The following is a 24867-nucleotide window of genomic DNA, read 5'->3' as shown; positions in this document are numbered from 1 at the left end:
TGTAAGCAAAGATTATTTTGGTTATATACATTTTGATATAAAGACCCAGTTGATATTTCACTTAAGTGGTGCACATTTCCCCCAAAAAACTTGCAAGAAGTATAATTATTTATTATAGGAACAGATTTTTAAAGGATTATTTCTGTTTGGTTGCAACCATCAGATTCATTTATCCATCCATTTATCTAATACATATATATTTTAAATACATAAATTATACACTTCACACTTGCTGTATCTAAAAAGGTTTATTTAAAAATATGATACATCTCTATTCATGTTTGTAACAAAAGCAAACATTAATGAAAATCACAATTATATGTTGGTTGTTCATTCAGGTTGAGTAAGTCCATCAACTGTGCATCTTCACACATACATTTACATACAACACACCTTTTTAATAGCTTTCTAAAAAATGTCATAGATGAAAAGTTAAAAGGACACTTTAAATAGTACAAGAAATCATGCACAAATTAGAAATTATTTAAAAATCAAACAAATACACTGTATCTTTATAATGGTTTACCTAAATATCACACAAGATCTCAGCATCCAACCATCGAATTGTTGAAACGGTTGAAACTTTTACTTCAAACACCAAAAGGAGTAAACATTTATCCGTCACCAGACACAGACAGCACCATTTAATACGGACAATAATCACACACAGACTAATTATAACGGCATTTCATCTGCAATTTTACTTTGTGCATGCATAGATGATATGTTTTACATACAGCACATGCAGAGTGAAAGTATGCATGCAGTACATCATCAGGACTCGCTATCAAATTCCACAGCTATATCCTTGCACACTGATTGAACAGATAAAGGCACCTACTGTTTGTCTTCATTATCACCGATCTGGAAACATTCAGGAACGAGTAAAAAAAAAAAAAAGATAGAAATGCTTCAGATGACTACGCTGGTGCCGCTACGGGAACTTCTATCCTAAGAGAGAAAAGTGACAAAGGTGGAGTTAAATTGAAGACAGAGATATTAGGATTTAGTACTACGGTAAGTACATTGACTGAAGTAGCCTGTACTGATGTTAAATACATGTTTGTCAAATTTGTACTCTAGTATTCTTATTTGTTATACTTCTATCCAAAATTGGCTCCCCGTTGATTAACTACAACATTAATGCTCTTATATGTATTAATTAGTGATAAAAACAATAATATACTTGAACGCTGTAAAATGAGCCGTTCTGCATTATGAGTATCTTTACTTTTGATATTTTAAGTACATTTTGCTGATAATCTTCTAAATTTGAATTCAGGAGTTTTACCTGTAAGTATTTTTAGACTATTGTATTCCTACTTTTATTTAAGTAATGGATCCGAGTACTTTTCCCCGCCACTGATCAATGCACACCAGCAGAAGAAAAGGCAAAGAAGCCCAGAAAGTGAAAAAAGAAAGTATTTTAGGCACAGTGGTGTTTTGAGCTAAATGCTAACTTTAGCATGCTAACACGCTGACACTGATAATGTATGCTGATGTTTAGCAGGAATACATGTTAACCATATTCACCACCCTAGTTTAGCATGTTAGCATACTAGCATGTGCTGATTAGCAGTTAACACACAGTACAACTGAGGCTGATGGGAATATAATTTGTTTTGGAGGCATTTGGTCATAAATCAAATTATTGGACAACTTAAAACATTGACCTGAACTCATAGTAAAATAATAACTAATAATAACTCTTAAAGAAAAATTATAATTCGTCAACTTGGGACATAAATATCTACACCAAATGTAACAGCACTCAATAGTTACATATGATATATGTCACCATGGACCAAACTGCATGATTAAAAGTGATGAAGGAAGGGAATGCAGACTAAAAACAAAGAACAGGAAAGTAACCGGAGACAGAAAGCAATGAGTGTATATCAGTATTTGGATCTTACAGAAAGGCGCTCGTAGTTCCTCTGACCGTTACTGTGCACAGGGTGGCTCTCAATGGAGGAGTAGCTGGGGGGCTTCTCTGGCCAATCCTTGCCTTTACCTCCTTTCCTTCTCCTGCTGTCCTCCTCGTCTGAGCTCCAGGTTTCCTTGCGACGCTGAGGAGGTGAATAGCTCCTCTCCCTTCGAGCTGCTCTGCTGCGGAGCTCCTCCATCAGGTCGTCACGACTACGAGCGCGTGGTCTGGATCTGCTTCCCCTCTCGTTCCGCGAACTCCTGGGTGGCGCTCTCGCTTGCCTGTTCTCCCATTCGGAGTCGTCGCTGTAATCGCGCAGGATCCCCCGTCTGGGAGGAGAGACGTCTCTGTAGCCACGACCGCCGCGTCGGACACCTCCTCCAGAGCGATTCGTACTCCCACTGGAAGTGCTGGGTATCCTGAGAGCACCGCGGGCTCCGTCCCCGCCTCCGGGCCCCCTGCGTGCTGAAAAGCTGGGCACGCGATGGATTATAGGAGGCAGGGTGATCACCCTTCTCTCCAGCCCTCTCACCCCCATCTCATCCAGGGCTGACAGCATACTCGGGGGCCCCGGCGTGTAGGGAACTGCTTGAGGAGCCGGCTGAGGCTGAAGTTGAGGCTGCAATGGGAGCATGTTCTGGTGAGCGTATGGGGCCATTTGAGGCACTCCCACGTCCAGCCCCCTCACCTGGTTCTCCAGGTAATCCAGCACCTGACCAGTGCCGTGCCTGCTGCCACGCACACTGCTGTTTACGTGGTGTAAAGGAGGAGGAGGCTGATGCTGTAGGGCCATGGGTGACAGCGGCATGGGTGACAGCTGCATAGGGGCCATGGCAAAGTTCTGTTTATCAGGGTGGTCCGAGTATGAGCCTGAGAGAGAGAGAGAGACAGAGAGAGACACATGAATAAACATTATGGCCACCGGGGGGCTCCAAAAACAACCTGTAACATTGGTACATTTTCATCTAATAAAGTTGATATGTTGTTAGCAAATAGTTTCATATTTCCTGGAGCCCGACTGATTTAATCGGCTGAAATAAGCCTATTGCAGATATATATTGGTATCTGAATGTTTTCAGGTAAAGAAATGTTACTTAATCAACATATTGGCAGTTAATTTTGTCCTAAAAAGTTTCTAGAACTGAACACCAATGAAGGTTTCTACCTAAAAAAATAAATGTAGTTTTAATAACGTTTAATCCTATAATAGCTGAACACACAAACAGTTACATAGTAGCTGCATCATAATGAGTTATTTGCTTGATATAAATATACTATAACTATAATATACTGTGCACTTAGTGTGGACAGTGTTTCCTCCCACCAATCCAAAACCAAACATACGTCCTTTCTGAGCTCGGATGATGCAACAAAGCATTCAGCAGCATTAAAGGAGAAGTGGCTCACCTGAGTACAGTATGGGGACGCCCTGGGAGGAGGCGTTGGAGCCGATGGGAGCGTAAATGGGTTGACCATTCATCCAAGGAACCATGGCCTTCTGAGCGTCTCGTATCATCCTGTGCTGCATCACAGCTGAAACCAAAGCAAAGAGAGGGTCAAAGGTTTGAGTGACTCAGTATTGGGAGTTTTAGCACAAAGGCTTGAACAAAGAGACAAACTTGGAAGTGCTGCATAAATATTTGTGTAATAATAGGTGAAGCGTGCGCTGCACCTTTCTCCGGGCAGCAGCATGTCTGTGGACAACACGGGCAGCGGACGTAGCAGCAGCACTTCTGCGGGCAACACTGACAGCAGCATATGCAGAGGAGCATGATGAGCAGGAGAGCGCCGATGATGATTAGCAGGACGGTCAGCCAGTCTGCAACAGGTAAGGAGACACGTGATCGCTGACACTTTAATCTAAGAAAGTCTCTCTGGGTTCGATGTGACCTCGGGTCTAGTGCCACGACCTGATCTGAGGAAACTCACGGTACACGATGAGCTTGACTTCACGATCCGAGTCGCCCGTCGTGTCCCCGGGAGCGTCGATGGCGCAGAAATAGACGCCGTTATCCCACCACATCACCTCAGTTATGACCAGGTCAGCCTCTGTTCAGAGACAACGTCGCGTCAGCTCACGATAAAATAAGTCAAGTACGTTTACGTTGAAATTGTTCTGGATTGGATCAGCGCAGTATAACGGAAATAACAATATTGTTCAGACATACAAAATCACTGGAGGTATTTTAAATAGCTTGTTTTTTGTTTATTTGATGATAGATATACACACTCTGTTTGCTTGCCTTACTTCAGGCACCTCCTTCAGTAATGCTAACAAAATCAGTATTTAGGCAAACGAAGGCACTGATTGGGAAAAAGGTCTTTGTTTACATGCAGCCTGTATGGTGTCTTATAATGTAGTTACATATGATTGCATTGACAGTTCAGACTGAAATACTCCAACATTATGACGGGTTGAAACTCACTGTTTAGAATGGTAATTTTGCGTTCCCGGTAGTCTGCACCCAGCATCGGCTCATTAGTGCCCCTCTTCTGGATCACTGTGCGGACCGTCCGCTGGCGGTCTGGGCAGTCGTTGGAGGGGTCCTGACCCAGCTGCAGAGCAGCCTGAAAAGCTTCAGAAAAAGAGGGACGCAAACACAAATATATTCAATTCATTGCATGTTCTTTTTCTTCCAGTTTGATCTACCTCAGGCTACTCAAACCATCAAAACTCCTTCAAAAACTACAACAACCAGCATATTAATGGTAATCTAACAACACATACAAATACACAGTGTGTTTGTTTGTGTTGCTGCTTCAAAGTTTGTGTTTGCTTAACAACATTATAATAACCATATGACCAAATAGTGTCAGTCTACTACAGCTTTTTTTCACTTTTTCACTTTTGTTTTTCAGTTTATAACTTTTTCATGTATTGGATAAAACAAGTAAACATATGTTATACACACACACAAGACCTGACATCGTCCAACAAGTATCAGCTTGTGTTGATTGATTGAACCTGACTTGGTCAAGTCTCCTAGAAAGTGTCTTCATATACTTCATGTACTACTACCAGCTGCAGCCTCACCTGTGGAGTAGTACTCCAGCACCGGGTCTTTACAGAAGGACTTGTACCTCCAGGTGACCAGGACATCCTGGGGGTTCGCCGAGGTCGAGTAGTCACATCGAAGGATCACAGAGGCAAACAAAGTCGTACTCCTCTCCGTCTCCGGAACAATCACCTGGATGGACAGCAGCTCTGAGGACATAATGAGAAAATGTTAAACAAAAGCACCCGTAATGACTTAATATTCCAATTACCGTAACTTTAGGCAGCTCCCTTGTGTGTTTGTGTCACAGCTTTGCTTGTGAATGCTGGATTGTTAAGAATCTGACCAAACTGGTTAACAGTTTAAAACAGAAGTCATTAAGTGTACAAGTACTGTACCATCCCATTAGAGGTAAAAACAGCTGTCTGTCAACATCAGCAGAGTAGAGTTGGAGAATAAAAGTTACAGGCAACGTCTGATAATAGTTTGTCAGTAAATCTCTGATGTGTTAGCAGTTTTTCTACAGTTGATTTATTGCCCAAAAATGTATATAGTAAACGGATTAGAGCTACAACTAACGATCATTTACATTATCGATTATTATTTGGTCAAAACAATCAGAGAGGATATTTAGAAAAGCAGGAACCACTGAAGTTCTGCCTTATAAATGAATTGTTTATTAGTTTAACAACTAATCAAGTAAGCAAATTGTTTCAAGGCCCAACGTGATATCCTGACATCATGATCTACAACCCAGCAGTGTGTATTTGATCCATTTGTAGACAATTAAGAAAACACTAAATGTATTTAATGAATTGGCCTTTGTTATCTGACAATGCAATTCAAAGCTGTACTAAACTAAAGACTGGGAACCTTCGATGAATAAAAACCTAGAAACGTATCCAAAAAACAGCTGTTCAATCTTCAAAGAGGAGGGCAAAAGTACTTCAAATATTTCATATATCTTAAAATTGTAAATAATTTGTTTTCTTCATCTTATTTGATGATAAATTGATTAGAAGTTTAATTTTGAAGATGTCACTTTGGGCTCAAGGAACATGTGATGGGAATGTTTCTTTCACATTACAATTAAAGTGACATTAATCAGAAAATAATTGAGCAGATTAAAGCTATTTTTTCATTTGCATGTGATTTATTTTTATTTTTGTATTATCCAATAAGTTAAGATCAAATGTGATGAATTGCTGGATATTCTCGTTTTACACAAGCGTAACCCGGATATCACCTTTGGCCTCTTGGGAACTGTGATGGACATTTATTTTTTCAATTATTTCAGACGGTTTGTTGGCCAATTGATTAATCAATGAATCCGGAAAATAATCTGCGGATTAATAAATAACGAAAACAATTCAAGTTGAAGCCACACCTAATTATTGCGTTTTCAAAATGACTGACTAAGCGATACTGATATTTTTACAACCTGATGAAAAACATTTGTTTTGTGAGAAGGGATGATCTAATAAAGATATTATTTCATATTCATATTCATCATCATATTATCATTATATCATTCATCTCTCGGCTGTTTGGAAGTGTCGCCTCTTAAGAAAAACTATTAGCGATGTGTAGTCACGTGACAGCAGTTGGCCTCGTCCTGTTTACACCTGTCGATAATTAACTGGGACGCACCACTGTTAGTTTCGACTGTTTGCATAAGTGGCTTCATGTGAAATTCCTGCCTAAATACAGTGAAAAAATAAAGTCCCCGATGATTGAACAAAGTGTGACGTTTAGGCGTAAACTGTGAGGACTATATGACGCGTTTAAAGCCTCACCTGTCGGCAGGTGCGCCAGCAGAAGCGCCATCAGGATCACGTTTCCCATCTCGTTGGACTTTATCCCTCCGCGGAAGCTTCGCTTTCTATCCGGCGGGCGCCTCGCAATCCTCCGCAAACCCGGAATATTTGGACGAAACTGTTCGGTATCCGCTGCTCTGCATAGTAACTGTTCCGTTTGTTGTTGTTTTTACATGTTAGTGAGGTCGCTTTTCCCCCCGGAGGTTAAAGAGCAACAACTACTTTCCCACACAAAGAGTCGTGTCAGAGGCGGATCATCCCCTCCCATCCCCCTCCTCCAGCTTCAGGTGACATCATCAGTCCCGCCCTCTCTGACAGGTGCAACATGGAGGAAGCAAAACGAGGAGCAGCGAGAGAGAATGATGTTGATGTTGATGCTTCAACTGTCTCCTTTTTCCCAGAATTAACTCTTCTACTCGATTAAGTACATTATACTTTTTTATTTATTGTAGTCTTCAATTTAATTCCTATCAAATTAATTTGAGTCATGTGAATTTAATTTCATTTACAGTATCATTATCTTTTTTTTAAATTAAATTTCAGGTTTTGATTTCAGTGACACAAACTACAAACAGTAAAGGTCTGAATTAAAGGACCAGCCTCACCACAAACCCCCACCTCAACCACAAGACTTGTGCACACTATTACATTTCTCAGTCCAAGATTATAAAAAACACAAGCATATGTTATTGTGCATCCATGACTAAATCAAACGATCTATTAGTGTTGATGACATTCAACCAAATTGAATTTGAAAAGGAGCCGGGCCGCCTGCATAATGTGAATACGCTGAATAAAGTAGAAGCAGGTCGGCTCATCTGATGGTTTTCATTCATTGGTTTGTGGCAAACAGGTTTAAAGTGTTGCAGCTCTTTGTGCGAGGATGTTTACGTCTGCTGTCCAGGATTGGACCCCACTGAGCTTTACTGTTGTCTCAAAAACAAGCCCGTCTGAGCTGAACTCTAGTGCTGCTCTCAGCTGGCTGAAGTGTGCTTGAAGTCCAGGGGAAAAATGCTGAGCGCTCCAAAAGCTTTGCCATCACATGGGTGTCTGGGTCCACTCTGAACCTCGAGACGTTGTTGAATGCCCCCCTTGTCTATTGCTGTCTTGCTATCCAGCCTGTACAAAACATTAACATTTAAATAGACTGTGTTTGAAACCAAATGTTCTTCTATCAACATTTAAGCTCATTTTTCTAAAACTTAACAGCAGTAACGTGTCGGATTACTGAACAGTGGCACCAGGCCCAGAGCTTCTGTATGCATTCACATTTCTTATTTCTTAATTTCATTCAAAGGACTATAAAAGGGACAAAAAACGACACAGAACGACTACAAATAGATGCAAAACGACCGTAAACAAATGAAGATGATTGGATACTTTATATAAACATTTTAAAGCTCCACACATTATTTGCATGAAAAAGTGTGCCGATGGTGCGGAGCTCTGTAGATGGAGGTTGTCGGTAAAAGTCCAGTGTTTATTTAGTTGTGTGTTTTTGATAAGCTACGATTAAAAAACACAGGCTTTATCCGAGGTACGGTACACACACTTTATCAGACGTATCGCAAAAACAATAACCACTCAAACATCAGATTCTGTAGCAGACAATGTTTTGTAAAATAACTTTTGTTGAAACTATTGAAATAGAAGCCTGAAGAACAGCTTGTGTCATAAAACACTGAATTTAGGCTCCCCAAAAACTGACATAACCAAACAAAAATTCATTGTTTTTCTCTCTCTGCCGAGATAATAAACATCCACTAATTTAGACAGCAGAGAGTTTGTTTGAGTTTTCTTTATTGAAAAAATATTTAAGCAGTGCAATTTAAAAAAAATAATAATACAAAAAAATCTGCAGAGCAAATTCAAGGTACAGTACTTGTATACAGCACACTATCAACAACAGACAAACACACAAATACAAAGTGAACCTGAGCTGCAGTGAAGGCTTACTGAGCGATACGTATGAAGAATAGGAAAATATAAGACTGTGGTGTCCAACATAAAAAAACAACATCTTGGCACTGGTTTCAGTCACTCAACCGGATGCACACAACACATACATAGCATGTGAAGACAACACATGCCGAAAACCCCAGATTTAATTCATGCACGTTTAAAAAACGTCCCGTACTAGCAGACATGACACATGCTGCTTAATGCACGTTAATTCCATCCACTACTGTTGTTTTTTTGGGGCAGTTTTTTGTTTCTGTTTTCAGTGACGAGCCAGACGTCACGCGGCTGATGGCAGAACGGTTAGCTTCTCCTGTGTAGCAACAGGACGGTTTAAAGGAAAGGATTGGCAGTGCTGTGCAGGTGGATGCTGGGAAAACCTCGTCACACTATGAGAGAGTCCCTGCTCGGTGCAGTGCTCTGTTAAAGAAATACACGTTAGAGACTTCACATTCACGCTCATGCGACGTCTCAAATTATTCAGAAATCATGCATGCTTAAGCCGTGTTAGAAGCGCTGTGATACAGATGTTTTTGGGGATATTTATTAAGCAAGTTAGTAAGCGTGTTGTAATACTGATTGCAATGACCAGATTATACTGGACATATTTGAGTTAAATTGTTTTCTTTTGTAAACGTATGCAAAAAAACCCGAAATGTTATAAAATCAGGAACTTAAATTGTAATGATTCAGTGTTAAGACCATTCTTTTTGTATGTTCATTGCACAAGAGAAAATCAGATTATGTACATAATACTGTCAAACATGTTAAAATGTCTAAATACAACAAATCCCATGAAAAAAACAAAATCCAAAAGTTTTTTCTTGGTGGTAAATCATTAAAAACACACCACAGATATTTAGTTTGTAGTTTTTAAGTTTCCCCAGCTCACTGTAGTTTTAAGCAAACGTCACTCAAACAGAAGTAAATAATACATTTGTGCAGAGGTCCCCAACCCCTGGACTGTGAACCTGTAACAGAGTATTTGCTGTCAGTCGGCAATGAAGCAATATGATTCAGCAAGATGACTTATAAAAATTCTTAAACAGGTTATATTATATGCCATTTTTGTGGTTTGGTAACTTTTCCTCATCCTCTTCGCCTCCAACAACAACACACTTTTAACTTAAGGAGGTCATTATGTGAGGTAATCAGTACATTTATATGTCTATACATCAGTATTTATTGGGACACAAAATCAGTTTTAGTTTATATATATTATAAATTGTGAGAGATCAAAACTTACATGATCTGTAACTATGATGTCATGCATATGACCTCACAAACAGAGAAACCTATATAACTTTATCTTCCTGCACGTGATCTTTCAGGCTTTGCCGACATAGACAACATTTAATTGAATCGTTTTTTTGACTTTTCATGGGATTTGTTGACAATAAGAAAGACTTATCCTGTAACTATTTACAGGATTTCGGGGCTCTTTCCTGAAGAGGTGGAAGGACGTCCTTGTTCCTGCTACAAGTAACTCACCAGGTTTCGGTTCCTGTCTCTCTCCTCTCGGCCCCCCTGCTGTAGCGTGTGGGACGTTCCCTGCTGGGGGCGGGTGTAACAGAACGGCCTCGTTGCTGGGTCAGTGGTCCTGTATCGCTCTGATCTCGGAGGCTCCGCGGTGCGGTACCGGTCTGCGGTCTGCTCGGCCCTGCGGTACCGCTCCGCCTCCCGCTCAGAGTACGGGGGCAAAGGATCCTCCTCATCTGGACGGTTGCTAGGCGACCGGCTGTAGTAACTATCGCTGCCCTTTCCTCTGGAGCTGCCTTTAGAGGGAGTGTCACTGTCCTCATCCGGTCTACAAGCCCCTCCCCGCCCCCTCGCCTTGCTGTCCAGAACGCTGCTGAGGAAGTCACAGTCGTATCCGTTGCTTTGCCGCGGTCGACCGGGGCGGTCGCTGTCCCACGTGTCCCTTCTCTTCTGTGGTAAAGGTGAGGGGCTGCGGCGGCCCCAGCCATCATCTTCATCTCTGTAGAAACGCCTGGGAGGGCTGTAGTCCCGCTCATAGTCTCGGACCGGAGGATCAGGGCGGCGACCACGGGAGCCGTAAGACTGGGCAAAATCCTCCAGCTCGTCCAGGGAGCCGGTTCGCCCTCTTCTGCTCAACGTCTTCCTCTGCAGGTGCTCTGAGTGGGGGTTCCACCTACAGGAAGGAATCGGCACACATTAAAGGAGTACTAACCCTCTCGACACACAAACACATGCATGCACTAAATAACAGTTATTATACCGTCTGTCGAGCTCATCGTCCGAGTGGTTCCTTCTGTCCTGTCTGGGCCTTCGAGTTTGCCGGGGCGGAGCTGCTCTCAGCACCGACTGGTGGTCGAGGTCTGCGATGGGCGGGAGCGCCTTCATCTGCACCGTCTGATAGGTGTGTCTGAAGTCTGCATTGCCCCCGTCATGAAGAGAGCTCAGCTCCGAGAGGCTACTGGCTGTAGGGACGGACACGTCATGTCTATTTTCATCATAAAACTCATTTGGAAAACATTTTCAGGTATATTTTAACTATTGCTGAGGAATAATGCAAACATCTCAGAGTAAGATGTGACCTGTTGAAAGCGCTGTGTCGGTATTCTGGACTATTTACTTTGAGCACAGTACAGAGTCCTCACTGCCATAAACGTTCTACACCAAATGTGTATGGTGTAAAAGGTGAAATAAATGAGTAGAAATCTGTTTTTCGTCATGAAATGAATGCAAGATGAAAACCAGCGCTGGTTAATTTACATAAAGCATGCACATGAAACACAAAAACAAACACAAAACACACACACAGCCACACAGATGACAGACACCAGCCTTAATCTGTGCAGGCTTACGTTTGAGTGCAGCCATCTTGGCAGAGGGAAACTGAGTCAGCTCCTTCTCTAGGTAGTACAGAACTTTCATTGAGTCCTGGTCTGGACTGGCTTTCAGTCGATAACCAATGCGCGCTGCAGATGTGGACACACACACACACACACAGTATGTGTACACACACACACACACACACAGGGACATTACCATGCAAGGACACACACACATTTACACGTAAATGTACATTCTTACAAACTAAAATCTGACTAGATTTAAATAAACATGCATGTGGCAGACAGACATTTCTGCTATTTCTACGCAGGTTAGAGACTTGACGATGAGGGACATGAAATGAGGGTTAGTCAAGTCAGAGTGTGAAAGGAAATGAGACGGAGCTTCCTTATGAACACTCACCTCCAGCCAGGTTGTTCTCCAGCGAGGGGATCGAGGCGATCTTTGGCTCCACATTGGACGACGGGGCAAGAGGGAGCACCGTCGGAACGCCAGGAATGTAGTAGGGATACACGGGAACCTGAGGAGGGGGTCCACTCTTGGCCATCTTCCCGGCCTCGTATACTGCACAGGTGGAACAACAAAACAAATAAACCTGCCATGCAGCGATCGGTTGATACGGAGATCACACACGCAAGCTGTAGTGGATAAAGAAAGTTTGTGTTTCTCACAGTGCCGAGGGCAGCAACAGGTTTCAGGGCAGCAGCAGCAGCGGACGTAGCAGCAGCAGGAGTGAGGACAACACTGGCACCAGCAGATCCCCATCAATAACAGGAACAAGACGCTGCCCAGGACTACACATCCCACAAACGCCCACTCTGGAATGGAGACACGCATTGATCCGTTGTTAGACATGGTATGATTCAGATTATGGTGCAGATTTTGGTGCTTCACGAGTTTAATTTTGCAACTGAAAATGTGACTCTCTGTTTTATCAAGAGGTGACATTTGTACAACAACCAGAAAAAGGGCAGCATTTTGGCCGTCGCCATAATTGAATTGTACTGAAGAAGACTTGAAACCAGCGACTGAGACCATAAACTCATTTACAATGTTTACTGAGATAATCAATCCAGAAGTAGGAGAAGTAGGGTCATCTTCTCATAGACTTCTGTTCATCAGACTTCATTTTTTTTTTTGCAAACAGAGGAGAGCAGAGAGAATACAAGTTTAAGGCACTCCAGCATTGGCTTCACTCTTTAGATCTGGAGGTTACTGCCTGGTGCGTATCTTCACACAAATAAAGAATAATAAAATAATACTTCAAGATGCGTCTGGGTTTTATAGTTTCGCCATAATTGCTAGTTATAATAGAAGACCGTACTCACCAAGTTATTTGCTGAGATGTGATAATGCAGTACTATCCCTCTAAAGTTTCATGTGACCTCTTGTAGCTCCTTGCTTTCTCCGCAATTACATCAGTGACAACAACTACACAAATCAGATAGTAATAAAGCTGAATTTCCTTTTAAACCCATGCTGATATTTCTGTCTCAGGAAAACTGTGGGGAACTGACTGAGCGACTCTTATCCATCATCACATCTCTAAAGCATCCAGACCCTAACAACACACTTCCTCAGGGTGTGCCTAAAAGCGAAATCCACTCAAAACCCCTCGCTAAGTCAACACATATCCCCCGTGGAGTTTAAAACATGACCAGGAATAGCAGACTGTGATGTTGTATGTTATTTTCTTTATTTCTGGGTTGGATGCTACTTTTCTCTGCACGGTGGCTCGCAGATATTTGTTAGTAAGAGAGAGAGCTTTGATTGGTCAGCGAGAATTGAACATGAGGCATTAGGGAAGCTGGAAGGTTGCCAGGCAGTGAGATGAAAGTGCAGGTGAGGCGCCGTACCTGGCATAATCTCCACATCAAACTCAGGGAGGAGATCGTCCTGCTGACCTGTCCTGCCTGCAGAGAGAGGGAGAGCACAGGTGAAGGCCGGCAGAGGAAGCAGGAAGCGAGAGTCAAAAGGTCAGCAGGGCGGATGATTCACGGTCATGCACTAAGTGAGCAACTTAAACGTTTTACACTTAAATGATTTCTCTTCTGGTGCAGGCTCTATGTATAGTACTGTTGGTCACGATTATCCCGATTATCTGGTGGTTTTAAGTTAAATGTCTCAACAGTTATTTAATGGTAAGCTAAGACATTTGGTGCACACATTCAAGCCTCTCAAAAAATGGACAATAATAAATTAATTATTTTCATAATGTAGTGCTCATCATCAGGTCTCAACTTTATTATGACCAGATAATTGTCAGACTGAAGACATCCCCATCAGTCTCGGCTGTACTTTGTGTTTAGTGCAAATAACACGAACATAAATCATGTAAGTCAGAGTTCAGATTTCAAAATACACTCTAATTTTAGCAGGAGGCCAGCAGTGCTATATTTCTGTAATGAGGCGTGTATGTATGTGTATGCATACAGACACACACACACACACACACACACACACACACACACACACTGAGGGGTGCCAAAGGGGGAATGTGTGAGGACAAAGAGGTTTTTTTGTTGGAAACTGGGGCATATAAAGATTCTAGGGAAACAATTTAGCATGTTACACAAGTTGTATGGTTGTGACACAATATCTCTTTTGTGCTTCATACATAAACGGGTCACAAAAGACACACGTTTTAACGCAGTTATAAAATGGTAAAATATCGGAAAATAAAGAGTGCAACAGGTGTGCTGGGACTGATACACAACTGCAGGTGTTTGCGTTTTTAGTACGTGTTTACTGTGAGGTGGCGAAGGACTTTAATTACAGTAAAGACCAGACGTCTGGGTAGACTAAACACCCACTGGCTCCACAGTGTGCTGAGTAGGCTGTTACTATGGAGGGGGAAGAGGCAGCGTAGCCTTCCCCACCTGATAGGAAAAAAAGGAATCTGGGTTCCCTGGCACATTAATCTACATACCGTGAAGCTCAGTAACACGGAGTAACCCGAGAGAGACGAGGAGCTATGCGGCCCTGAGAGGCAGCGAGGCAGTGAAAGATGCAGGGCTCATGGAGGAGCACACGAGAAGAGTTTGCAAGAGCAGAGGGAGAGAAAGCCCCAAGAAAAATCAATCCAAGATATAAACAGAGATTCGGGAGATGGTGGCAGAAGAAACGTGTTGCTTAGTATTTGGACATTTTTGGGAAATGGCTTATAAGCTTTCATGCGGAGGACTGAAGGTGGACATGTCTGTACAGTAAATACAGAGCTGGAGAAGCACGTTGTTAGCGTAGCTACATGGTAACTCTTTTGGAAATTCTCTGTTTTTGTTGCCAGATCTCAAAACTTTAGGAAATGAATAATCTGGCACCGAAGTGGTTTCTCATTCCAGATTCTTCATGGTAACGTGGCAAAGCTGCATAACCCGGTGTAGTCTTGTTATCCTCACACGTCTCTCCCGTGAGCAGGATTATAATCAGATTAGTGCTCAGTGTGAACGAGCAGACGCTCCGAGCAAAGTTAAAGGAGGAAAAACCGTTTGGGCTCCTTGTCCAGGGAGAATTTAGCCCCCTTTTCTCTACGTCTCTTACTCTCTCTCTCTTCATGTCGACAACAGCAGCAACCCTCATCTTGCAACCCTGAGTCCTGTATAAAAGCATGTTTCCATGGTAACAGCTTAAGGAGTGCCTTTGGCAACAATGGTCTCCCCCCCCGTTTCTCTCACTAAGTGGACACCGTGGATTTATAAAGGGAACTGGATAGAGTGTCGGAGACGGCGCCCCGTTCCTTCCTATAAGTTCCTATCAGTGAAGCATCAAAAAAGGTTGACCCCCGGACCAGTCCCGGTCTGGGGGTCATCCAGAGGAAGGACAATAACTCAGAAGATCTGTGTGATTTTATATTCGGAAGCAGAACATTTTTTTTGCTCCATGTGCCACTGAGGCCCCGCCTCTAACGCTGAACCCAGTTCAGGTCCATGAACACAACACGCTACTTCAAGTTTCACTCACACAGGATGCCAATCTCTGACCTTCAGCACCTGGACTTAAACTGCTTATTAATCACTAATAAGCAACAAATATAACATGATCATAACAGCCAAACATATCATCTTTTAATGTTGCTAATCTAAATAGATTCTTATTTTGAAGGGTATTTACTGTAGTATTGCTACTTTTACTCGAGTACTTTTTCCACCACTGGACACAACACAGGTCCACGTCAAATCATGTAAAGAGGGAAACGCCATTTGGCTGTCTCCATGGAAACTGCTGTAAAGACACTTTGGAACGCAGAGCAACAAAGACTATTTCTCAACCCGTCCCCATGTAGAACTTAACTGAGTTGAAGACTTTCCCCAGTTGATCATGATCAGACTAGAGTTTGTTGTTTCACCTTTATGGACTTTGATAAAAAAAAACAAGTGAAGCGTAGACATACCGAGCACCAGCAGCTCCAGCTGGGCCTCATTCTTCCCCTCCAGATCATTAGCGATGATGACTTTACAGAAGTAAACTCCACTGTCGCCCCATTGCAGCTCCCCAATACGCAGGTCTGCTTCTGCAAAGAAGACAAAGGAAAACTTAGTAAGCAAGTTTACAGACCTGACCAGAGATTTGATGCCAAACTTTCAGTACTCGACAAAAGCAATGAGGTTTAAATACACGTGTAACTTGAGAGCAGTTAGCATATATTTGACCTTGTGGTTGTCAGTGTTTTTATCATCTGGGCAGTTTTTGTGTGAAGCTAAACTGAACACACAGCATTTCTATGAAAAACAAGAATATGCTTTAAATAGAATTAAGTGATTATCAGCATATATTCAATCATTAATGCCTTTCATTTATTTGCTGTATTCAATGACAAGAGGGAACTGCTGAACGTTGGTGTGACGCATCTGGATAGAAGGCGGGTGTTTTGTCTTGATAAGGTTTTACAAGGAGTCATCCGTGAATAGGAGTGAGTGCAGGAGGTCTTGATTAGTATGTGTGTGTGTGTTTGCCTCCTCTATTGTGAGGCAAAGACAAAAGAGGTTTATTTAGAGAACCGGAAACACAGAGCACAGTCAGCTCTGACTCCTGAGGGCCGTTATCAAACAGCTGCAGCGACTCTTTCTCCGTAACTCCTACCTCTAGGATAAGAATGGTGACTTACTGTTGACGATGGCGATGTCTCTTCCTTTGTAGTGCTCAGCCAGCGTCATGGAGGCCCCCTGCGCCGAGGCCACAACCCGAACCGTGCGGCCGCTGTCCGAGCACTCCAGGTGGGACGTGGCGCCCAACTCGGAGGTCTGGATGCCCAGGCTGTGGGGCAGGGTGAAGGAATCTTGCGTGCGGTCCCGACAGTAGGACTTGTACCACCACTGCACCACCGGCGTCTGAGAGGAGGCCGTCTGGTACTGACACGGCAGGACCACGGACTGGAAGAGCATGGCATACCGCTGCTTCTCCCGCACGGTGACGTGCACGCCGTCACACACGCACACTGATGAGAAAACAGACATCAGTGCTGTGGTTGAGACAAATGTACACAGCTTTTGGACACGTGAGTCGACTATTCAGGGAGTCAAAGATAAAGCAACGTTCATACACAGTATTTATCAGCATTGAGAAATACTTGGGTTTATTTATTCATTTTATACCCTAAAGAGAGTAACTCCCCAGGTATAACCATAAGAGGTGAAACTCATGAGTTGATGTTCACTATGCATATTTATATCTATTTTTTGCTTTAGATTAGTCGACTAATTGTATAAACTACTATGTCAGAAAATAGATATGGGAAACAGGATTTCCTTTCGCCCAAGGTGACATCCTCAAATGACATTTTATGTCCAACCAACAGATCAAAACCCAAAGATATTCAGTTTACAAGACAACAGCAAATATTCACAATTACTAGATTTGGGGATTTTGGGCCCTACAGTCATATGTAGTCCTCCCTCACTGACGTAAATGAGGTGGCCAACCATTGCAGGACTGTTGAACTACACTTGAGTGAAGACAAAAACAGTTTAAAGAGGAGGAAGAGGATGCAGATGACATCTTGGTGGTAGGAGAAACAGCTGTGCCTCTTCTTTGTCCGTGCGGATGATTCACTGCACATGGGAGATATTTCGCTTCATATTAAAGCAGGAGCAAAGACAGGAACAGAGATTATGTGTGTGGAGGAGGAGGAGGCGGGGGGCCTCCCCTGTTGCTCGGTACCAGGGTCAGGAAGGTTAAATTCCGGTGTGTGTGGGGGGCTGGGGAGGCCTGCGGGGGGCCAGGGGGTTGTCATCGCAGAGGGAGGGGTCGGACACTCGTGGGTACTTTCTGCTAGTCATATTAGCTCTGGGTGGGGCAGGAACTCACTCCAAACATCTCCCAGAACGACAGGAAATCAAAACAAAACAAGTCCACTAGCCTGGCTCTCCTGACTCCTCCACGTTTATCGCATTCATCTAAACGGGACGCTTTTCCTGATTTTAAATCCGAGTCCTGTAATATCCAGGTAACCATTAGGACGGCACCGAAGAAGTATTTTAAATCAATGTGTTATAGTGGCGGAAATAAATAAAAAATGTTCAGCTTACAGTGATATAAAACTGATTAAAGCAGGGAATTTGAACATAAAACATAAAATGGTTGACATTTCTGCTTGAAAAATGATAGAACCTAATAAAGGTTTATTGTTGCCATTTATTATTTTCATTATATTGTTTCGGCTCAGGTTTTAAACTTGTGTGCGACTGTTTTATGATGTAAAAACCTAAATAAATCAAGTGATTTTAATGACATACTGTAAGCACCTTTCCAACGTTGATGGTGGTGATGGAGCCAGATTATTTTTACTGGATAAGAGGAGGGGGAACCGAGTTTCTAAATTCCTCCCACGAGAGAGCTCTGGTCTTCCCTTTGTTTCTCTTTTTCATGGACCAGTCCATTGTTAAGGCTTAGCTGCCCCCCTCCCCTCCCCTCCCTGTCCCACTTGAGGAGCTGAGAGGGGGGAGGAGGTCACAGACTCCCAACCAATGGGAGTATGCGGCCTCCTCCAGCTGGATTGCCAACAGACCAATTAACTGCCAGAGATTTAAACCAAACCGTTACTCCATGAATGCCGTCAGTCTGAGGTGAGAGGATGTTCTGTAAATTACTGCTTCCATGAAGTTTTCGTCAGCTGTGCCTCTTAATAGACAGGTTACGGAGACAGAAGACAAGTCTCCACCTGCATACAAACTACAACACCAGACTTCCCTTTCTGTCTAAAGCTCACAAATGTGTTGCAGGTCAGAGCTCTGCTGCTGGACGCTGCATGTTTCCTGAACACAGTCAGACTTTTCCTCTACAGAGCAGTCACATTTCCTGCTTTTATGGCGTCCTGCATTCCTTCACATCCAGTCATTAGACCAACGGAGAAACACTGATAAGACTGAATATAGTTGCCATGTTGGGTGAAGGGTTTCAATGCAACACTCAGTGACGTCAGCATGTCTGTCAGGAGCTCTTATCTCACGAAAGTCACAGATACATGTCAAGTCTTCTTTAATCATTTAGGGGCATTTAGCAGACACTTTTACATGACTCAAAGTACATTTGTCAAAAGAAAGAAACGACAACATATCATTGCCGATAAAGTAAGAGCTAAAAAATAGAAACAAAGTATTAAGTCCTCGTCTGAGTAGCTGTTCAGCAAGGATACCTTAAGTACAAATCCCTAATTTACGCTTTAATATAGTCTATTGCAACTGGTTAATTTTCATTTTGATTAATCTGCCAATCATCACTCTTGATGTATTTATCAAGTGTGTCTACATCATGTCAGACAGCAGTGATCCATGCCTGTGGTACTTCCCCACACCCATGACACTATTTAAAAAACAAAACAAAAATGTTTGCTTGAAAATGAACTGGAGATGAATGAATTATCAGAATAGCTGCAAATCAACTGTCTTTCATTCGAATAATCGATTGGCAGTGTACTTCAAAATGAAAAAAAAAAAAAAAAAAATCAATACCAGACACTAAATCCCAGGATGATTAGGGTCGTCACATAACACACCTTACTTGTTATTAAATCGTTATAAAAACGACACACACCATGGTTATAACGGCGCATTAATCTATTTGAATGAGATGCTAAACCATAAAAAAAGCACTTTGTCGAGTCTAAACAGACACGTTGGCCGCTACAAGCGATGCGTTCACGGGATCAACCTGTTGCGCCGTCGTCGTAAAGATGACTCTTTTTAATAAAGGAGAAATATGGAAGAGAATAAGACTTACCCGACGCTCCCAGAAAAATAACCAGCCGGTAAAAGTTCATCATACAGTCCGTTTTTATAGTAAAGTGCAACAGTTTGTCCGCATGTTGGTCATTCTGGTCGTCCGCCGACTGCCGCAGTAAACAGGACGCTCACGGACTTGCGACTAACGGGACTGTACCACTTCATAGGTGGGTCCAAACGCAGCACTGGTCTCATACACGCCTGTAACGCACGCGCGTGTCGATCTATATCAAATTTAGATTTAGTAGAGTTGTTTTCAGTTCGTGTGTTTATGAAATCTAAATATGAATCCTCAGCAGCGGGTGGAGCAGCAGGCCAAGCGGCAGAGTAGTGAGGTCTGGTCGGCATGGAGGTGGAGAATGGAGGGGGGTGAGGGGCAGCACCATGACTAAACCAGGTCAGACTTGGCTGTGAGTTTTGAGGAATTTTACTGTGCCACAAACGGGAACACCTGACCCACTTTCTTTATTGGTTTGATCTTGCTGCATGTAAAAAAAAAAAAAAAGGGGGGTCAGTTTTTACATTCAAGAATAATTATTTGGTTGAAATGCATACTTTCGAGTGTCTTAGGTGGAAATTGTCTGGGAATGTTTTGTACACTGTAGCTCCTCAATTCATACATGGGTGGTGGGGATCCCTCCTCAGACATGCAGGTGAGGCTGATGTCGTGGCCGTACACTGCTTCTCCCTGAATCCTGCAGATCGGTGGAGAGGGAGGCACTGCAAGAAAAACAAATCATTTAACATGATTGAACAGTAAACTTTGATTTGAGGTCTTCAATAGACAGATAACTAGACCTAAAATATGTCAGCAGGTTAATTCTCACCCAGGACCAAAAGGGAAGTGACGGCAGCCGTTGTTCCCTCATCATCGGGGATCAAGACATTGCACTGGTAACTGCTATCCTGCATGGTCAACTTTGTTATGGTCAGTGTGCTCACTTGTCTGGCAACGTCAACCTCCTGGAGGCTCTGACTTCATAATCAGGTGCAATGTTGATTGGATTGTTTATAAAGTAGGTGGCCACTGCGTTCTGGAGAAGTAAACAAACACATCATCATATCATGATCAGTATAATATAATAATACAATATTCAACAGTTACATCATGATAGTATATTCATTGTGACGCCATTCTTTGCAAATTTTTAGGAGGTAGTTTGGAGTATGGAACCCCAATATTAAATTAATATAATAGGCATAAATAAATCAGATGAATGACATCAACACCACTGACGTGAAAAGTGACATCACAAAGAGTGACACTGTGAAATAAAAAGTGACATGAAATACAGGTCTTGAAATAAATAACTGAAACAAATACACACTAATACATGACATCTTACTTGTTTCGAGGAAAATACTGACTTTTACTGTTGATGTTTTGCATAGACTTAGTGAGATCTATAACTGAGGAAGATCATTAGGCACAAAATGAACAGGTTTCATACTAATTTAAATGTCAAAGCAATGTGCCGTCATTGATACGCAGGCAACAAAGTCTGGCAGACGTCATAAAAATATATATCCTCTCATGTTCATTTCATGCAAAAGAATCAAAAGCTGTCGTACAACCAGGGCTCTGCTAAAACAAGACTGAAAGAATAACGCCTCACCTTCGTGTCACCTGGCAATGTGAACACGTAAAAGCACACACAGAGGGGGAGGTATGTGTGTTAGTTCACAATACCAGAGGGTTTCAAATGTGTTTAAATACTTAAAGGAATAGTTAGACACTTTTACGTATTCCCTTTCTTGTAGAGGGTTTGATGAGATGTCTGATACCACTCTCACCATCTGTGTGTTAAATAGAAACAATAGAAAAAAAGCAAATCTGACTGGGTTCCCCTTCACACAGACGGAGAAATCACTCCTGGTAAACTGTAGGGACGTGGCACACTTCAGAAATCCATTCAGTGGGTAAATGAGTCTGATTCATGTGCACAGAGGAATAAATAACTGGCGTGGGCCTGTTATTAATATTCTAGGAAAGTTTGTCCCTTTTTCGCAATTCTGAATAATAGAGCAAAAGCAGTGATGACATCAGAGCACATCTGACAGAGCGATGAAACATTTATATGGCTTCTGTGGTGGAGGATCAGCTTGATGTGTTTTCTGCTTCTTTTGACTTCCACAGACCTACATGTCGACACTTCTTGATGTCGGTCTTGCCCCAAAATAACTGCCCTCGGATGAATCGTCCCTCCTTCCACTGAGTCCGTTTTCAAACCATTGAAGTGGAGAGTGGATTTGATACGTTTTGCTCTCCGTTTGCTGCGTCTCACCTGCAACACTCAGGGCAAACTTCACAGCTGCGTCCACGGTGTTGTGCTCAGAAACCTGATCAACGATGCCAAGTTGCAGGGCCTCAGCGGCGGTCACATGACGACCTGCGGGAGACATGAAGGGCATCAAAGGTCCATCTGAGCCACATGTGACATTTCAAATTATTAGATAAGGAATAACAAGTCACCCAGGCCCTGCAAAATCCCCTGTTGGATTCAGGATCTAACAGGGGATTTGTCAAATAAAAGTTTGTCTGAATTAATTTGTTAGGAGCATTTCTGAACACAGAAGGGAATTGTAGAAAAAGGATTCTGTGGCAGTGAGCACGGCAAAACTTAACACATGCTGACCTCTGCTGGTCAGCAGAGTAAACTACCGATTTCTATAGCAGCTGCACTCTTGTGTACAGAAGGACTATAATCTGCATGAAGCACAACTAAAATACAACATGTGGTTGCACAGACAGAACCCAGTAAACTAAATAGACCAAGATATATGTTGACTTTTTCATATTAATTGATACTTTACTGTATCTGGTTTGGTACTTAGAGAAATGGTCTACACTTCTACTATCAACTCTATAATAGTCAGGCATGGTTTCCCTGTCTTTTCTACCTGTTGTGATGAGGTTTAAGGCAGCCGGGACCCCGATGTGCCTCGGCAGACGTTGGGATCCCCCTGCAGCTGGCAGTAGACCCAGAGTCACCTCTGGAAGGCCCATTCTAGCCTGAAATGACACCAAGGCACATGGTCTTATTTCTAATGACTGGAAACACTACAATTCAATGATCAGTCTCTCTGTAACATGCAGGACAACACTGCCATTAGATAGGCGGATCTGAAGCAGGGGACCAGCTTTGTTGTGCGTGATTCGATAATGACAGCCGAGCGCCAACTCAAGGCCCCCGCCGAAAGCGCTTCCCTCTATGGCTGCCACCATAGAAGGAAGTTTGTTTGCAGCTTCGATGGCGTGGATCATCGGTACCAGCGGAGGTCCGGACATATTTGTACCAAACTCTTTGATTTCTGCCCCTGTTATGAAAAATTAAATTGATGCCGTTTTCAGGGGGGCAAACTGAATGACAGGCACAAAACACTAATATGAGCTTCTCTGATGGGATCAAAACACACCAGTACATAGAAATATTGTCTTCCATATGTTTGTTAAACACACATTTGGAGTTATTCAACAAACTATAATAAATTATAAATTATTCTTGCACTCATCAGCACCTGTGAAGGCATTTTTGTGTATGCTGTGTTTGCATTTTTTTTTTAAATTAAACAATAGGAATAAATATCCTCTCTCATTTTTTCACCACCCACAAAAAATCAGTAGTTGTCGTAAACAGAAAAGCCTGCGACTGTTTTTTATTAGTTCAATTCCAGGAATTTGTTACATAACAATTGAAAGTAGCAGAGTAGATGCAATTTTATCATTTTCTGGAACCCAAAAAATAATGTGCTTCAAATATACTAGGCACTGATATTCAAGCATCGAAATAGCATTCATTTTCTTTAATTGCTTGTTGATGCACCCATGATTTGCAAATGTCATGTTTTGCCTTTTCAAAAGAAAGAGTCAGGGGCACACCGGCTCCATTTTACATCTGGAAGTAACAATGAATATGATTTGGGTTGTGCCAACATTGTGAGGTTACAGGAAATACAGGAAAACAAATGTCCATACCTCCACAGAAGACTCATTCTGACCACAGATGACCAGAGAATTCACCTTTGGGTGCTCTGTGTCAACAATGCCTCACTGCTGCACTGTATTAAAAAGAAGATGTTTTTATATGTTGCTGGACCATATCACTGACGTTTTCCTTTTTATTTACCCTTTAAATTGTTCTTTGCTCGGCTTAAGGGACTATAGAGAAATGTTTGCTATTGTCCTTCTTCCCAAAAATAATGGTCATTATTTAGAATATGACATTTTCTATGCAATATGTTTCTGCATATATAATTACGCAGCAGGAGGATTAATCTTAATGACAAATCGAACTGCTGCAATTGATCATTGTCATCATTAATACTACCAGTCAAAGTCCTGCATTCAGATTTCTACTCATATTATGCAGCAGCATGGCCCCTATACGTTTATCATTGTCACTAATTAATGTAGTATCCATGTAAGCAGCAACATTAAATTAAAGCGGGTCAAGGGCGAGCTTCATTTAACTTCTTACAGTTGTACAGTTGTTCTACAGCAATTAATCTTTTTATTTCATAAGGTCATAATAAGTAATACTTTAATCTGCAAAGTAATAATTGTCAAATTAATGTACTGGAATACAAAGTACAAGTTACCTCCAAATTATACAGCACAGGAAATGTAGTGACAGTCTATTATTGATTTAGTAGAGAGGAAAGCCTCTGTCGCCACCCTCTGGCAATTATGGATTTTCTTTTTTATTATTATTATTATTATCTTGTTATTCTCTTTCGGACTCAAAGTTATCTTATGTGCAACTTTTCGTGTGAACGTGTGGAATAGTTGTTACATAAGAATTTGCAGTAAAGTGTCTTCCCACAAGATATAAACAAAACATGTGTAAACATGTGGATCAACAAGGTCTGCAGCCTAGTTTTTACTTCAGCTCACCTGAGTGCGTTGACAGGCGGATTCTGGAGAGTAATCAAGCCAACAAACCCGGAAACACGAGTATAATGAGCCATCGATCCTGTCGACCAAACACTACAAGCTACCGCGCTTCGTTTAGGTGTTCACACTGAACTTTGTAACTTCACTGCGACTGACAACACATTACCTTTGACACTACTGTACACGAAGACATGGCATAGTTCCTTCGTCGCCCCTTCATGGCGGTTGATGGCAACAACTC

The 24867-nt window shown here is 42.2% G+C and overlaps 2 protein-coding genes across 5 annotated transcripts; both read right to left on the bottom strand.

Moving 5' to 3' along the window:
- Positions 1 to 235: 235 nt before the first annotated feature.
- LOC311021938 (immunoglobulin-like domain-containing receptor 1) lies at positions 236 to 6969 on the bottom strand. Its single transcript, XM_084022881.1, has 8 exons — positions 6720 to 6969; positions 4962 to 5132; positions 4354 to 4503; positions 3857 to 3976; positions 3600 to 3746; positions 3335 to 3460; positions 1917 to 2797; positions 236 to 951 (listed from the first exon to the last, which is right to left on the bottom strand). The coding sequence occupies exons 1-8, from the start codon at positions 6766 to 6768 to the stop codon at positions 913 to 915; spliced, it is 1683 nt and encodes a 560-aa protein (XP_083879007.1). The 5' UTR covers positions 6769 to 6969; the 3' UTR covers positions 236 to 912.
- A 1495-nt stretch (positions 6970 to 8464) lies between these two features.
- Positions 8465 to 24793, bottom strand: LOC311022311 (immunoglobulin-like domain-containing receptor 2). Of its 4 annotated transcripts, none has more exons than XM_084023491.1 (14): positions 24627 to 24793; positions 22634 to 22745; positions 22018 to 22122; positions 20560 to 20766; positions 19731 to 20452; positions 16621 to 16950; positions 15907 to 16026; positions 13373 to 13429; positions 12188 to 12334; positions 11919 to 12080; positions 11528 to 11641; positions 10939 to 11140; positions 10191 to 10851; positions 8465 to 9119 (listed from the first exon to the last, which is right to left on the bottom strand). In XM_084023491.1, the coding sequence occupies exons 5-14, from the start codon at positions 19771 to 19773 to the stop codon at positions 9084 to 9086; spliced, it is 1872 nt and encodes a 623-aa protein (XP_083879617.1). In that variant the 5' UTR covers positions 19774 to 20452; positions 20560 to 20766; positions 22018 to 22122; positions 22634 to 22745; positions 24627 to 24793; the 3' UTR covers positions 8465 to 9083. The 4 variants fall into 4 exon arrangements, with proteins under 4 accessions (XP_083879617.1, XP_083879618.1, XP_083879619.1 ...); XM_084023492.1 differs by lacking the exon at positions 24627 to 24793 and adding an exon at positions 23709 to 23727; XM_084023493.1 differs by lacking the exons at positions 13373 to 13429; positions 24627 to 24793 and having other exon boundaries at positions 22634 to 23034.
- Between the last annotated feature and the right edge of the window lie 74 nt (positions 24794 to 24867).

Source organism: Eutrigla gurnardus (genome assembly GCF_963514095.1).
Source record: "Eutrigla gurnardus genome assembly, chromosome: 12".
NCBI classification, from domain to species: Eukaryota; Metazoa; Chordata; class Actinopteri; order Perciformes; family Triglidae; genus Eutrigla; species Eutrigla gurnardus.
The sequence above is the reverse complement of the archived record's forward strand: the minus strand, read 5'-3'. Positions and strand labels throughout refer to the sequence as shown.

Bases quoted from the DNA above. Each gene is read 5' to 3' on its own strand.
- LOC311021938 (XM_084022881.1), bottom strand. From the start codon at position 6,768: ATGGGAAACGTGATCCTGATGGCGCTTCTGCTGGCGCACCTGCCGACA. The intron at 4,504-4,961 runs GTGAGGCTGCAG...CTTTTTCTGAAG, and splicing joins GCTGGAGTACTACTCCACAG to CTTTTCAGGCTGCTCTGCAG. The intron at 2,798-3,334 runs GTGAGCCACTTC...TCTCTCTCTCAG, and splicing joins CGTCCCCATACTGTACTCAG to GCTCATACTCGGACCACCCT.
- LOC311022311 (XM_084023491.1), bottom strand. From the start codon at position 19,773: ATGATGAACTTTTACCGGCTGGTTATTTTTCTGGGAGCGTCGG. The intron at 13,430-15,906 runs GTATGTCTACGC...CTCTCTCTGCAG, and splicing joins GCTGGAGCTGCTGGTGCTCG to GCAGGACAGGTCAGCAGGAC. The intron at 11,642-11,918 runs GTGAGTGTTCAT...CCACATCTGCAG, and splicing joins GGAGAACAACCTGGCTGGAG to CGCGCATTGGTTATCGACTG.